This window comes from Aricia agestis, chromosome 2, assembly GCF_905147365.1.
Source record: "Aricia agestis chromosome 2, ilAriAges1.1, whole genome shotgun sequence".
NCBI lineage: Eukaryota > Metazoa > Arthropoda > Insecta > Lepidoptera > Lycaenidae > Aricia > Aricia agestis.
The window spans coordinates 14628838-14644915 of record NC_056407.1 but is presented as its reverse complement, the minus strand read 5'-3'; the positions used below and the strand labels follow the sequence as shown (position 1 = coordinate 14644915).

General features: G+C 36.6%; 1 protein-coding gene across 5 annotated transcripts in view; it reads left to right on the top strand.

Moving 5' to 3' along the window:
- LOC121737408 (embryonic polarity protein dorsal-like) overlaps nt 1-16078 on the top strand; it is a 64800-nt gene that overhangs the window by 31807 nt on the left and 16915 nt on the right. For all 5 annotated transcript variants that reach the window (XM_042129111.1, XM_042129104.1, XM_042129090.1 and 2 more), the window contains 2 exons: nt 12814-12966; nt 15429-15613. In XM_042129111.1, the coding sequence (XP_041985045.1) occupies nt 12814-12966; nt 15429-15613 (338 nt within the window). The remainder of the gene's footprint in view (nt 1-12813; nt 12967-15428; nt 15614-16078) is intronic.

The window sequence follows — 16078 nt, the reverse complement described above, 5'->3', positions numbered from 1 at the left end:
ATCGATGAAAATGAATTCGCATTGCGCGTGGCCAGCGCTCATCCCGGGGGTCCTGGGTTCGAGTCCCGCAGGCGGAACAAAAAGTTTTCAATGTTCCTGGGTCTTGGATGTGTATTAAAATAAAATTTCAAAAATCTTAAACATATTTTATGTATAATACTAGCTGTTGCCCGCGACTTCGTCCGCGTGGACTTCAGTTTATAGCGCGCGATGTCAACAAAATTGGTGTCAAAAGCTTTTATAAAAAAACCCTGGTACCCCTTAAATCAATACAGCTGTGCAGTGTGCACACAATAAGTATTTCATTTTTTTATATTAAACTTTATATTTTATGCCAAATTTTAAAGCTTATTTAGCCCTCCAATTACACAACTTTAGCTTTACCCATAAACTATTTATCATTGATAGATTTAAGGTTACGTCACTGCACAGATAAAGTACTGACTTATTTAATACCGTAGAATAGATATAACAATCGAAAAAAATCGAAACTTAAATGTAAGATGATACCACGTCTTATAGAAAGACTTTTGAGCAAGCGTCAGCGCGATGTAGAAGACGCACGGCGCCATCTATTATGAACTGTTGGAACTAACTTAATTTGAACAAATTTACGCATTTTCACCCCCTTACAACCCTTTTTTCCAGTAAAAAAGTAGCCTATGTCCTTTCTCAGGCTTTAGACTATCTGTATACAAAATTTCATTACAATCGGTTCGGTAGTTTTGGCGTTTGGCGTGAAAGCGAGACTGACAGACAGACAGACAGACATACAGAGATAGTTTTGGCGTTTGGCGTGAAAGCGAGACTGACAGACAGACAGAGATACTTTCGCATTTATAATGTTAGTATAGATTATGTGCACACTGCACAGCTGTTTTTGGGTATTTTGATTAATTAAGGGCCGCGCTACACCGGAATGCCATTCCGGTGTAGCGCGGCCCTAAGAGGGGTACCACTTACCAGGGTTTTAAAAAGTTTTTAAATTTGACACACATTTTGTTGACACCGCGCGCTATAAACTAAAGTCCACGCGGACGAAGTCGCGGGCAACAGCTGGTTACTGTATATTTTAGTTTAGTTTAGTATTAAGTCCAAAGCCCTGGCGAATAACAAAATGGCCAAGCCACCGATTTTGACTAATGTGTAGAGTTTTTAGATTCTTATCGTGCGGCTGACACATTATAATATTATTATCAAATATTTTGCAGTGCTTTAGGGTAAAATTAAGGTTTTTAGATTTAGGGTTGAGTATGTAAGGTTAGAAACTTGGCTCTACATGAGATCTCACTACTTTTTGACACGACGAACTATAATATTATGTTCTCATCTTGGCAACATTTTTACATGAAAATGTTTTTGGTGGGATTTCATTTCTTTTTGTAAGCTGGTTTACGTTGTTTTTTCTTTTGGTTCATTTTGTAGGGTTCCGTACCCATAGGGTAGAAACGGGACCCTACCTCTGAGACTTCGATGTCTGTCTGTCTGTCTCCAGGCTGTAACTTAAGAACGGTAATAGCTAGAGAGTTGAAATTTTCACAGATTATGTTGCCGCTGTAACAACAAATACTAAAAACTAAATGAAATTTATATTTAAGGGGGGCTCCCATACAACAAACGTGATTTTTTTGGCCTTTTTTGCTCTATATAAATAATGGCAACAGGTAGGTACTTGATTTTTCTCAAAGTCCTTAGTTATATGTCTACTTTAATATTTAATAATAATATTAAAATAAAATAAAAAATTAAGGGGGGCTCCCATACAAAAAACACAAATTTTTGCCTAATTTTGCTCTTTAATGGTACGGATATAGGTTAAGTTGGGTTTGATAATTTTTATGTTGTTTCAGTACTAATATTATGTTACATACCAAATTTCAGCTTTCTAAGACTTCAGAAAGTACCCTAACAGTTTTGATGATCGGTGAGTCAGTGACCAAATTGTGGATTTTTGGACACCTATAAAATCTAAAGTATAATAGCTACGATATTCAAAATTTGCGCATTTAATAACTATACCCGTGTCATTATATCTTAAAAATTTCAACTATTTGGCGTTATTCAAACCAAAGTTACGAGGGTTCAAAAATACGACGAAACGTTTCGAGAAAAGGTAGGTAGTGCCCTTGCGCGCTTCGCTTGGCTTATCTTGGCGGGGGCACTCCCGTGCCCCCAGATTACGTTAGGTGTTTACTGTTTAACACGAAAAACATTGACTTCCACTTCAATGCGGTCAGTTTTTCTATGGATTTTCGGTTGTACTGTTTCGGCCAGTAGTTGTTTAGGTGAAGTTCGCAGTATCTTACTGGTACGTGCAACAATAGTAAAAGTTCCCACGCCGAACAATCGGTACAGCACAGAGAAGTAAGGTTGATACTACCTCCTATTGATTGTTGCGTCTGCGCTCCTTGGCTTCACAAGAAATGAATGTTAAGAAATATGTACAAGGAAAATTCATATCAGAGGCCGGGTATGATTCTATGGTCGATATAAATAGGCAGCACTCAAGATGCATCTCGGTTTCAAGACACGGTTCAGGCTCTGTGATTAGTTGGCTGTCAAATTTTGGACCAATCATAGAGCCGAACCGCGTCTTGAGACCGAGATGCATCTTGAGTACTGACTATTTATATGAGTAGTGAGTAGGTACTGAGTAGATAAATGGGCAATGGGCTTTTGTCCAGAGCGAGTGTGTAGAAACCCTCAAAGTTAAGGAGCTACTATTGGTATTGTTATATATCCCAGTGGCCGAATGTTCTTCCGTAAACAAATTATGCTGTAATTTTGAAAAGCTTGATCTACTCACGGTTAAAATAACAAGGGTATCGTTTAATATACTCAGGGCGAGTTTAAGGGGGGATAACTCATAACACGCGAACAAATGAGGGTTAGGTCTTTTTAGGGTTCCATACTCAAAGGGTAAAAACGGGACCCTATTACTAAGACTTCGTTGTCTGTCCGTCTATCTGTATGTCTTTATATCGTCAGGCTGTATGTCAAGAACCGCTATAGCTAAAATTTTGAAATTTTTACAGATTGTGTATTTCTATTGCCGCTATAGCAAAAAAAAAATTAAAAACAAAATAATATTAATATATTTTAAGGGAGCCTCCCTTAAAATATATTAATATTATTTTGTTACCATACAAAAAACGTGATTTTTTTGGCCTTTTCTGCTCAATATTAATAATGGCAGCAGGTAGGCTATTGAAATTTTCACAAAAGCCTTATTTAGATGTGTACTTCAATAATTAATAATAATATTGAAATAAAATTAAAAAATTAATGGGGGCTTCTCTCTCTATAATTCTTTCTCTATAACGGTACGGAACCCTTGTGCGCGAGTCAGACTGGCACTTGGCCGATTTTGTTTTTGGGTAGGGTCTTAGGTTAGCTAATATAGGTACTTATTCTAGTAAGTATATCAAATATAAATTATCTTCGTATTTAATAGCCTTTGTACATATAAATTAAAAACAAAACGTTTATTACATCAAATTAAGGTAACCGGCACACGCGTATCACTTTCACTAGGTCGAGGCGGATCTTGAATATCGATACTAAAGAATGCAAATCTCAAATGCAAAAAAGAAAAAATGCAATAAAAGGTTGACGCAGTCATCATTGTTTCTGTCCATACATGACAGTTGCGTTGATCATTTTCCTGGTAGTGATTATGTATGTAAATCAATGATTTATACTAATCTTAAGTAAGTAGATATGGCGTTTTTCTTGTGTTTCACTAGGTATGTTTATAGGGCGCACATTGCGGTTTTGTGGTCTCGAGTGTGTTATGTGGGTAACTAGAATATCTCGTCTATAAGATACTGAACTCAGCTTTTGTTTTAATTCTTGCGGCCGCAAAGACGGCAAATAATTGTCTCCGAGTGCGTATATTGACTAGAGATCGCCCAATGGTCGAAATTCGACCTTAGTTTCAACGACATTAGGACTACTAAGTATCTATATTTTGTAAAAAAAAAACCGGCCAAGTGCGAGTCGGACTCGCGCACCGAGGGTTCCGTACAAAAAGTAATAAGTTTATATTTATTAAAAAATATATATTTTGTAATGTAACTAAAAATTTAAGGTTTTCGGAATTTTTCCTTTATGTGTGCTATAAAACGTTGCTTCATGCCAAATTTCAAGATTCTAGGTCGACTGGAAGTACCCTTTAGGTTTTGATTCCCTTGCGAGTACTTGCGAGTTTCAAAATATGCAGCTTAAATTGCTGTTTCTTTTGATTGCGTTGACATAGAAGTTTGATTTTGTTACAGCTTAAAGGTATTATAGACCTGAGTATTTGGTATGAATTTCAATTTAATACCTCTACGCGTTTATGAGGAAATGGGTAGTAAGTTTAAAATTATTAAAAAAAAAAAATTATGTGATGTAACTAAAAATTTATGGTTTTCGTAATTTTTCCTTTATCTATGCTATAAGACGTTGCTTCGTACCAAATTTCAAGATTCTGAGTTCACGGGAAGCACCCTGTAGGTTTTGATTCCCTTGCAAGTGTCGAAAATTTGCGGCATAAACGGCTGTATCTTTTGATTGCGTTGGCTTAGAAGTTTGATTTTTTCACAGCTTCAAGGGACAGTAGACCTGAGTAATTGATATAAATTTCAGCTTCATACCTCCACGCGTTCCTGAGAAAAAGGGTCTTGACAGACGGACAGACGGACAACAAAGTGATCCTATAAGGGTTCCGTTTTTTCCTTTTGAGGTACGGAACCCTAAAAATAATATTGACTATCATATTTTTTTCAACTCTTGTCTCTGGGACTCAGCCATTATGTCTATGGACTCAGCTAATCTCAGACTGGCCGTGTAAGCATTGTCTAATAAAAAAAAAACTATAATCCATTTTCAATTTGTCACCTTGTTGTCAACCGTTGTCAACAGACTTTAACCATAAATAAAAAAGTATAATTCGTATGTATAGGCTTGTCACTTAAAAATCTGTCATTTTTCCTAGTGTGTGTGTTGTAGTGTGTGTAATGTTTTATTTGTTAAAAAAATGTATGATAAAAGCATAATTTCAAAATAATATTAGCTCGATGCACACCTTCACCATATAAACTATAACTGTGAAAAATTTCATTCACCTACGTTTCCCCATTTTTCGTCAAAAGGGATACAAAGTTTTTGGCTCACGTATTAATATATAGATATAGATTACTTTAATAAAGAATTTGACGGAAAATCATGTCAAAATCTTCAATAAACTAAAGTTAAGTAATGAGTTAATCTCCCATATTTTGCAGTAACATTGTAAACTATAATATCTTTCTAATAATGTTTAAACGTGCGAAAATATTTATTACTTATGTATTTAGGGGGTTGCCTGATTGGCTGATAATGACCCGGCAGAAGGCAATGAACTGAGGGGTAGTGAGTTGTGTCATGTGTGGAATCAAGATTTGTTGACTGATAAAAAAATGTCAATTCCGTGTTACCCGCGCCTGCATTTTAGATAGCAAAATTGATTAATGCGCTCGCTAAACGGTAATTCTGCATTACATGCATTACGTGCTGTAATGCACGAATTATCGTGTATTGCAGTAAATGATGCGAATTACATGCAAACTACGTGCTGTACAACGTGCTGTACATTGAATGACAACTTCTTTAATTTTTCAGCACGACATGAGTGACGTGCTGTAATTCACGCATGATCGTTTATTGTAGTGAATGACGCGAATGACATGCAAACTACGTGCTGTACATTGATTTACAAGTGATTTAATTTTTCGTCATGCAATAATGCAGCGGATCGCGCGATCGGCATGTCATCGGCATGCCCATGGGACAACTCAGTTCCAGGGTGGTGCTCCCGAACACTTAAAAAAAATATGCGTTTCTTTGAACAGGGCATACAAACTGTTAATGTGCGCAAAATTAATAAATCAAATAATATATTTTGCCATAATATAATATTTTATTGCTAATAAATAACTTTTGGACGAATATAGGCTGATATGATGATGATGATGATGAAATAACTTTTTCAATTTAATTTATACAAAAAACGTCGGTAAGTATTTACAAGAACGTATCGTGATCTCCGTGGTCCAGTGGTTTAGCGTGGTCGTGGGTTTGATTCTCGCGTTGGAAACAATATTTTATTTCCAAGATTGGTTAGGACAATGCAGGCTGATCACCTAATCGTCTGACAAGTTATGATCCATGCGTCGGATGGGCATGTAAAAAGTCGGCCCTGCGCCTGATCTTTCGCCAGTCGTGTCGTTCTTTCGGCCCACTGGGCTAGGAGAGTAAAAGGAATAGAGAGTATACCTACTCTTGTGTACTGTGCACACATTTGAGCACTATAAAATTACTCCTGTGGGATGGTCTCAATGAAACCGGCCACCGTCACCGAAACCGGTGTGGGAAACCGGAAATATTTGTACAATAATTTATTCAAGGTGCAATGAATAAGATTATCATCATAAAAAAACTTGAGAGGTGTCAAGGGACACCCGGATGGAACGAAGATCCAGTTTACATGTTATACTAGTTACTTTAAAAACTATAGCAAAAATGCTAAATAGTTGTAAGCCGTGCGGTAGTGCTTGTTTCTCTCCTCCTCTCTGGCATTGAACAGTGCGGTGAAGCGACGTCTATTTTTGAGTGTAGGGGAACTGCATGCAAAACGGACCATGCAGGCAAAACGGAACGGTCAAATTACTTGAAACCTACTAGGGCCATCTATTTGCTAGGTAACGCTACTAATTACTCGGGCCCTTCCCGTTCTCATTGCCGGCGAAACTGTCATACGGAACAGCGGATTTTTATTGCGGTTAAATATTTTTTTCACATTTTGATGTAAAAAAACACAATTTTTGACCAGTCCGCACTTTTGTTGTAATTAATATTTTCTATTTAATGATATGACACAGTGTTCTGCATGATTTTAACTTTAATATAGTATTTAAAGAATGAAAGGGGTAAAACGGTTAACTTCAAAATGTGACATTTATTCATGAAAACCTAAAAACAAAAAAGACGGGTGCAGTGCATGATTTGTCTCCTCTAGGCACATTGTAGTTTAGTTATACACAACATTTATTTGTAAAAGGTATTCCCCAAATGACATATGCATTGGGACCATTTTGCCCTTTACCGTGGTCCATTTTACCTTCACACGCAGGCAAAATGGCCTGTGTGATTAATAGGAATTGTAGAGTGATTAATAATAAAGATATTCTATAAAAAATTTAATAGTAAAGCTATATTTGTTGATGTAAGACGAGTTTTGCCTTAAATATACAATTTTGCCTTCAGTTCCCCTATACAGGTTTTTATTACTTACATAAGAAATAATACCTATCTAAGCCCGGGTGTCCTTTGACACCTCTCAAGTTTTTTTTTGTTTATTTTCCGTTATTATGGTGTGTGAAATATTTTAGTGAAATTATACATTTATTCGAGCTAATTTTTTTTTTTAATTTTTGGCAGTTTAGAGTTTAGACTGAAATGTTTCTTAAAATGTTTAACCTATACTTGGTACTACTAATATATATTCTGTGCCTAAACATAAATTAAAAAAATATATACTTATCGGATATAATAGGTATGTGTTTTTTTTCTTCTGTTCTGAATTTCGAAATTAATTTTCCGAGCTCCACGCGGTAACTTGTTTTCGCATTTCTTTTATTTAATTTTTAAGTTTATTAATTTACGTTTTAGTTTTATTGTTCAATATAGTGTTATGATATGTAACTTCTTTCAATACATATCTGTATCTATCTAATATCACAGCTAATATATAAAAATAAGTCGGGATTTCCTTCCTGACGCTATAACTCCAGAACGCACGAACCGATTTCGACGATTTTGCATTCGTTGGAAAGGTCTCGGGCTCCGTGAGGTTTATAAAACAAAAAAAAATCAGAAAAACTTCAAGAGAAAAGCAGGAAAACTGGGTAAACAGGCAAAACAACATTTGCCGGGACAGCTAGTACTTATTATAAAACAAAGTCGCTTTTTTTCCCTCATGTCCCTTTGTTCCCTTTAATCTTTAAAACTACGCAACGGATTTTGATGATTTTCTCAGTGTTAGATAGCCCATTTATCGAGGAAGGCTATAGGCTATATTTTATCACGCTAAGACTAATAGGAGCGAAGAAATAGATGAAAATGTGGAAAAATATTTGAAAGGGCTAACTTGAACGCGCTAATCTCGGGAACTACTGGTCCGATTTGAAAAATTCTTTCAGTGTTAGATAGTCCATTTATTGAGGAAGTCTATAGGCTATATTTTATCACGCTAAGACGATTAGAAGAATGCGGAAAAAAACGGAGGAAATAATTTGAAAGGGCTTATCTCGCGAACTACTGCGGCAATTTTTATGTTATTTGGCACAGATAAGAAGTAGCCCACGTGAAGGCTATCGATTTTAATCAGTTTTTTAGTGGCTATATATTTTATACCTACCCGTGCGACGCCGGGGCGGGTCGCTAGTTTTAATTAACTTGTTAATAATATGAGTGTGTTTATTATGACAAAAGCCCCGCCACCCGTGTACAGACACCAGCACTAAATTTTAATTATTATTTTTAATAGTTTATAACATAAATTATAATAATTAGTTTTTAATAGTTTATAATATAAACTAGCTGTTGCCCGCGACTTCGTCCGCGTGGACTTCAGTTTATAGCGCGCGATGACAACAAAATTGGTGTCAAAAGCTTTTATAAAAAAACCCTGGTACCCCTTAAATCAATACAGCTGTGCAGTGTGCAAACAATAAGTACTTCATTTTTGTATGTTAAACTTTATATATTATGCCAAATTTTAAAGCTTATTTAGCCCCCCAATTACACAACTTTACCCATAAACTATTTATCATTGATAGGTTTAGCCCCAATTTCACCAACGTCTGTTAGTGTTAACAGCTTGTTAAAATATCCTGTCTTCTCTTTCATTCATATGAAAAACGAAACAGCTATCGTGATACTAATTCGAGCATTAACTTTAACAGTCGTTGGTGAAATTTGGTCTTAAGGTTACGTCACTGCCTGCACAGATAAAGTACTGAGTTATTTAATACCGTAGAATAGATATAACAATCGAAAAAAATCGAGACTTAAATGTAAGATGATACCACCTCTTATAGAAAGACTTTTGAGCAAGCGTCAGCGCGATGTAGAAGACGCACGGCGCCATCTATTATGAATTTTTTGAACAAATTTACGACCCTTACAACCCTTTTTTCCAGTAAAAAAGTAGCCTATGTCCTTTCTCAGGCTTTTGACTATCAGTATACAAAATTTCATTACAATCGGTTCGGTAGTTTCGGTGTTTGGCGTGAAAGCGAGACTGACAGACAGACAGACAGACAGAGATACTTTCGCATTCATAATATTAGTACAGATTATGTGCATACTGCACAGCTGTTTTTGGGTATTTTGATTAATTAAGGGCCGCGCTACACCGGAATGGCAGCGGCGAGGCGAGCACTTTCAGCGCTGCCATTCCGGTGTAGCGCGCTGCGCGGCCCTAAGAGGGGTACCACTTACCAGGGTTTTAAAAAGTTTTTAAATTTGACACAAATTTTGTTGACACCGCGCGCTATAAACTAAAGTCCACACGGACGAAGTCGCGGGCAACAGCTAGTTATGAATAAAAACAATAATATATAATAAAGTAGGTATGATTAGTTCTGTTATAATAATAAAGTAAAAAATAAAGCGCCATCTGTTTTCATATATTAGAATTAAAATGTAAAAATATTTTCTGGATGGAATATAGGCCAACACAACACACTCGAACTCCTTAGAAATGCAGTAGGAGTTCTATAAGATAAGATAGATTGATTATTATTATAGCAAGTGATAATATTATTAAACATAATATTCTAACGTATTAAAAACTATAAACAAAAACATAATAACTAATAAGTATGATTAGTTCTATGTTACAACGAAGTAAAAAAAAAGCGCCATCTGTTGAATCGTATTAGAACTAAAATGTTCATTGCATCGCGTCGATACATTTCTGGATTTTTTATAATATTATACATAAAATATATTTAAGATTTTTGAAATATTATTTTAATACACATCCAAGACCCAGGAACATTGAAAACTTTTTGTTCCGCCTGCGGGACTCGAACCCAGGACCCCCGGGATGAGCGCTGGCCACGCGCAATGCGAAGTAATTTTCATCGATATTTTCATGGAAATAAGATATTTTCCCACATCAAAATGTAGCCTATGTCCTTTCTCAGACTCTAGAATAACTGTGTACAAAATTTCATTGCAATCGGTTCAGTAGTTTTGGCGTGAAAGCGAGACAGACAGACAGACAGACAGACAGACAGACAGACAGACAGAGATACTTTCGCATTTATAATATTAGTATAGATTAAAAACTATTGAGAACAATTAAATTTTTGTATATTTTTTTAATGAAATAAGGGGGCAAACGAGCAAACGGGTCACCTGACGGAAAGAAACTTCCGTCGCCCATGGACACTCGCAGCATCAGAAGAGCTGCAGGTGCGTTGCTGGCCTTTTAAGAGCGAATAGGGTAATAGGGGAGCCGCAGGGCCGTCTCTAGCCCATGTGGCGCCCGTGTGCAAACATTACCCTAGCGCCCCCTAAGAAGCGCGCGCGCGGTCAAAATGAAATGGGTACAAAGTAAAAGTACAGTTTGTCCGGCCGTTTGAGGGCGAGGACTCTAAGCGGTGGCTTCCTTCGTTCCACCAGACGAACTATAACAGCACATCAAGTTAGTATAGGTACTGTCAAATTTCTCTTATATAAATAGATAACAAACTCTATTGTTATTTGTTTGTAGATTGAAGTTTTTTTCGGTTTTGACCATGATGTCTTGACTGACCCTAACAAGCTCAACCCCAAAACATAAATTTTATATCGCTTAAGTACTTCAATTTTACTTTAAATTTCATGTTATATACTTATTAAACATCACATCATCACAACATTGGTATTAATTCGATTTCATTATTCGATTTCATTGAAGAGCTCTAACTTCTCTACATCCGAAGAGCCAGCATGTCACAGTTTGTTTTCTAAATTAGAACACTGTGCTTTTCACATTTAAGGTTCATTTCACGTTGAAAAATAAAGATTATAATATTTATATTGCAAAAGCCGAGCCGCTAATGGCGCGCCTTGCTTTGCTGTAATTCTACAAATATAAGAAGAGCTTCGGATATTACACAAAAATTATGCTACAAATACCCATTCTGTTTAGGACTTGCAGATTCTGTGAAGAGGAGGATGAAACACCTATTCACCTTCTCCTCGACTGCCCTGCTCTACTACAGAGCAGGAATAGGCACCTTGGTCGCCACGAATACTCGTCCACAGAGGAAATTCGTGGCACCAACCCCAACCATATCGTTCAATTTTTGAGCAGTATAGGGTTGGGGATGATACTCTAGTGCGAAGGAGTCACAATAGATCCTCATGGGTCGCAGTGACGTCAGGGCTACAGAGACCTGCCTTCTTTAAAAAAAAATTACCCAAAAATGTTTTCAAACTGGAGTTCTTTTTACGTTGGTCAATAAAGCGTGGGCCGTGGCGGCCGGCCAGCGCGGGCGCGCGCCAAGTGCGAGCGGCGCTCGGTGCCCCTAGGACCGCGGCGCCCGTGTGCACCGCACACGTTGCACCTATGGGAAAGACGCCCCTGAGGGGGGGGGTAGGGATGGGAAGGGAAGGGAATAGGGTAAGGGATTGGGCCTCAGGTAAACTCACTCACTCGGCGAAACACAGCGCAAGCGCTGTTTCATGCCGGTTTTCTGTGAGAACGTGGTATTTCTCCGGTCGAGCCGGCCCATTCGTGCCGAAGCATGGCTCTCCCACGTTTTTTTTTTTTAGTTTAGTAAATAACATTATTATTATACTCTTGAATTATCCTCCTGAATTATCATGCTGCATGATGAAAAATGAGCGTTCATCATGCAGCATGTAATTCACGTAAATGAATGGTCATGCTGAATTACCGTGTACGGGGTACTTAAGAATAAAAATTTTGGATTGCAAATCTAGTGCCCGTTTTCACCAACTGCCACTTAACCTTAGGTAGCGGTTGGTAAAAATCTGCATTATAGCGTCAGAGACCGAACAGTTGTGACATTTGTGACGTAGAAAAAAAGAAAAAAAATCTGACATTCATGTTTGATTCAATATTTCGATCATTTATGTTTGGTAAATATATTTCGAAAGTAACATGGAGAGTAGAAATGAATGACTCATTTTATGTTCTTAATTAGAAAGCTTGTATTTGATTGCTCTGATATATTGTATAAAACTTCTCAGCCACAGGATTAGAGAAATTGGATTATCTAATTGGGTTTTCTGTCGGATATTTTCATTATTATTGATAAGATATCGTCTGCTAAATGAGTGTGCACCATTAGTTTGTAAAAACATATTGCTTTTGTAATAATTTAAAGTATTGTTTTTGCAACGTAATATTTTTAAAATGTCATTGAAATATTGACGATTATGGTAGGAGGAAAAACTAACGCCCACATGCAGCCTGCAGTCTGCACCAGTCTAAATACTGTTAAACTCAAAAATTCCTTCTCTTCCTTTAATACTGAGAACGATAAAGAAAGAGTGACATACCTAATCCATGATTAAATTCCAGACGAAAGGGCCTTGCATGCCTAGCTTTATATATTCTGTTAACTTAGTAGTACTCCACAGGTTCAGGAAACAAACGTAGCAAAACGAACGAAGCATGACATAATCCATGATTTAAGCTCAGTTTAGTGGGAGGGCTCTCATTATGCCGGGTTTAATTCTAGTGTTAACTCAATGGTACTCCCACAGGTTCAGATATGAGTGCGAAGGCAGGTCGGCGGGCTCCATACCCGGCTGCAACAGCACGCCGGAGAGGAAGACCTACCCCACCATAGAGATACGCGGGCACCGAGGGCCTGCGGTCATAGTGGTGTCCTGCGTCACGAAGGACGAACCCTACAAGTAAGAAATTAACACTTTGTCACATATTTTGACGGAAATCTACTCCTTTTGACGTGAAGTCACATATTATCTGACATAAAAACTTCCATTTTTGACGTAAACTCAATTTTGGCATAACGTCGCATATTTTGACCCAAATTTACTTTTGATCTAAAACCAAACCACTAACTGTTTTGACGTAAAACCACATGTTTTGACGTAAAGCCACATTTTGACGGAAATACACATTTTTTTATAATAAAGCCATAAACATAAAGCCAAAATATGTTTTACATACGTATACGTATACATATTGACATAATACAAAATGCTTTGACATAAATCTACATATTAAAAGCTTTTATTTAACTTGCTTTGTATGTATGTAAGTATGTATGTTAAGAGGATACCACAGCGGCTAGAGAAATGAAAAAAAAGTACGTGTAATATCTATAGTTGTCTCCCTTACCTCAAGCCTATACCGCAGAACGCGATAGAGACAACTGCAGAAAATCCAGAAAATCAACGATTCGTTGTCCCCTGATTCCTTCTCCAAACCGATTTAAGTACTTTTTTCATTAAAGATTAAAAAAAGGCTTGAGCTGTGTTCCTATGTTTTGCTTTTTTTGTATAATCTATCCAAATCAGTTTTCTGGACGTTTGAACACAGTGGAAAATCTGGCCATTTTTTTGGGTTTTTGAACGTTCATATCTTATTTAATAATTAAATTATGAAAAAAAAGAAAACATAGGGACATTGTATTAATGGCCGTAGATATTCAGGAAAAAAATTATAACTCTACTAGCATTATCCAGGGAGGAAACAGGGGACAGCGTTTGTATGGAAAAAATGGCGGTGTGGAATCCTCTTAAGGTGGAATTTTGGAACTCAATTTTGAAGTAGATATATTTAACCGATTGAGCTGAAATTTTGCTTACGCGTTTAGTTTGGATGACCATGCACGATATGTTATGTGACATCACTCTAAATCCAATACGGCTGACCATCCAAGATGGCGAAATAATTATTTTCTATGCAGTCCTACAATATGGATATTTAATGAAAGGGCTTTGTGAGAGTAATTCGAAAACGAATGTAATGTCATTCAACATCCAATATGGTGGCTCATCATACGGGAATAGTTATTTTAAAGCACTTCTGCAATTAAAGGGCTCATTGAGAGTAAATTGAAAAATAATACTCAAATAGTATCGTGTCGTGTCGTGTCGTATCGTGTTGTGACGTGACGTGACGTGTCGTGTCGTGACGGGACGTTACGTTACGTGTCGTGTCGTGACTTTACGTGACATCACGTGACGTAACGTGAAATGACGTGACCGACAGCCGGAGTTGAATTCGGTCACTTTTGTTAAATGAAAATTAAATTTTTAGTCATGCAGAAATCTAGCCAGAGATAATTAAAAACAAAAAATAAATTATAAACAAAAAACTTTTTGAAAAAAAGCTTTTATTTAAATAGTCTAAAAAAAGAAGAAAATAAATTTCTCCTTAAAAATTTTAACTATTAAGTTATAATCCTCAATATATTATTGTACAATTTGCATCACTAGAGATCGCCCAATGGTCGAAATTCGACCTTAGTTTCAACGACATTAGGACTACTGCCTAAATTTTGTAAAAAATATTGACTATCATATTTTTTTCAACTCTTGTCTCTGGGACTCAGCTGATCTCAGACTGGCCGTGTAAGCATTGTCTTATAGTATCTAAGATTTAATAAAAAAACTATAATCCATTTTCAATTTGTCACCTTGTTGTCAACAGACTTCAACCATAAATAAAAGAGTATGATTTCTATGTATAGGCTTGTCACTCAAAAATCTGTCATTTTTCCTAGTGTGTGTGTTGTAGTGTGTGTAATGTTTTATTTGTTAAAAAAATGTATGATAAAAGCATAATTTCAAAACAATATTAGCTCGATGCACTCCTTCACCATATAAACTATTACTGTGCAAAATTTCATTCACCTACGTTTCTCCATTTTTCGTAAAAATGGATACAAAGTTTTTGGCTCACGTATTAATATATAGATAGTAAAAGCTTGTCGCGAGACTTAACAATCTATCAGTACTTGATAATTTAAATATTTTACAGTATTTTTTTACTCAGTTAAATTGGTACTATGTAGTTTATTTACAAATCGCGCGACAAGCTTTTATCATCATGCAAATTGTACAATATATTGAGGATTATAACTTAAAAGTTAAAAATTTTTAAGGAGAAATTTATTTTCTTCTTTTTAGACTATTTAAATAAAAGCTTTTTTTCAAAAAGTTTTTTGTTTATAATTTATTTTGATATAAGCCTGCTTAATGATTTACCATTAAAGCCTGTTTAGTCATTAACCTATCAAGCCTCATATTAAGGACACCGGTGACCGCGACAACAATAGAATAACAATAGATATCCAAGAATCCGCGATCGAAGGATTAAATCTCCAAATTTTTTTTTTGTTTACCAGGCCGCACCCTCACAATCTAGTTGGTCGCGAGCGATGCGAGAATGGCGTGTGCACACTCAAGATCAACGTCACAGAGGAGAACCCTCAGGTCTCCTTCAGCAACCTCGGCATACAGTGCGTCAAGAGGAAAGACATCGGTGAAGCCCTCAACAACAGGGAGAGGCTAAAAGTCGACCCGTTCAAAAGTGAGTATTTAGACTGCTCTCTCTAAAAGGTTATCTTGTAATATTTACCAACATGGTCGCTGTATGCTGATACATGCCTCACCAACACTAATGTACTTAATGCACCAAAGTGTAAACACGCTACATAATCTAAATTCGAAAATTAGAAACACGTACATTTTTTTTTACATGGAGAAATGTTTTATGCATCCCCGGCAAATTGGGGATATCGGCTGGGGTATGTGGGACTCATGTCTACCCACTAAAACCCCATGGTGCTCCACTCATGGCTTAGGGCAGAGTTGCGGGTACGATAGAACCTAGGTCGCAACAGAAACACGTACTTGCGTGTTTAAATTGGTGGCATTGTAGCATGATAATATACTGAGCATAGTTTACATTGGAAATTGGAAGAAACTGAAACTGAGTATAATATTTTTGCTAAATATTCTAAATTCCCGCTAAATATTCTATACTCCTGCTGAA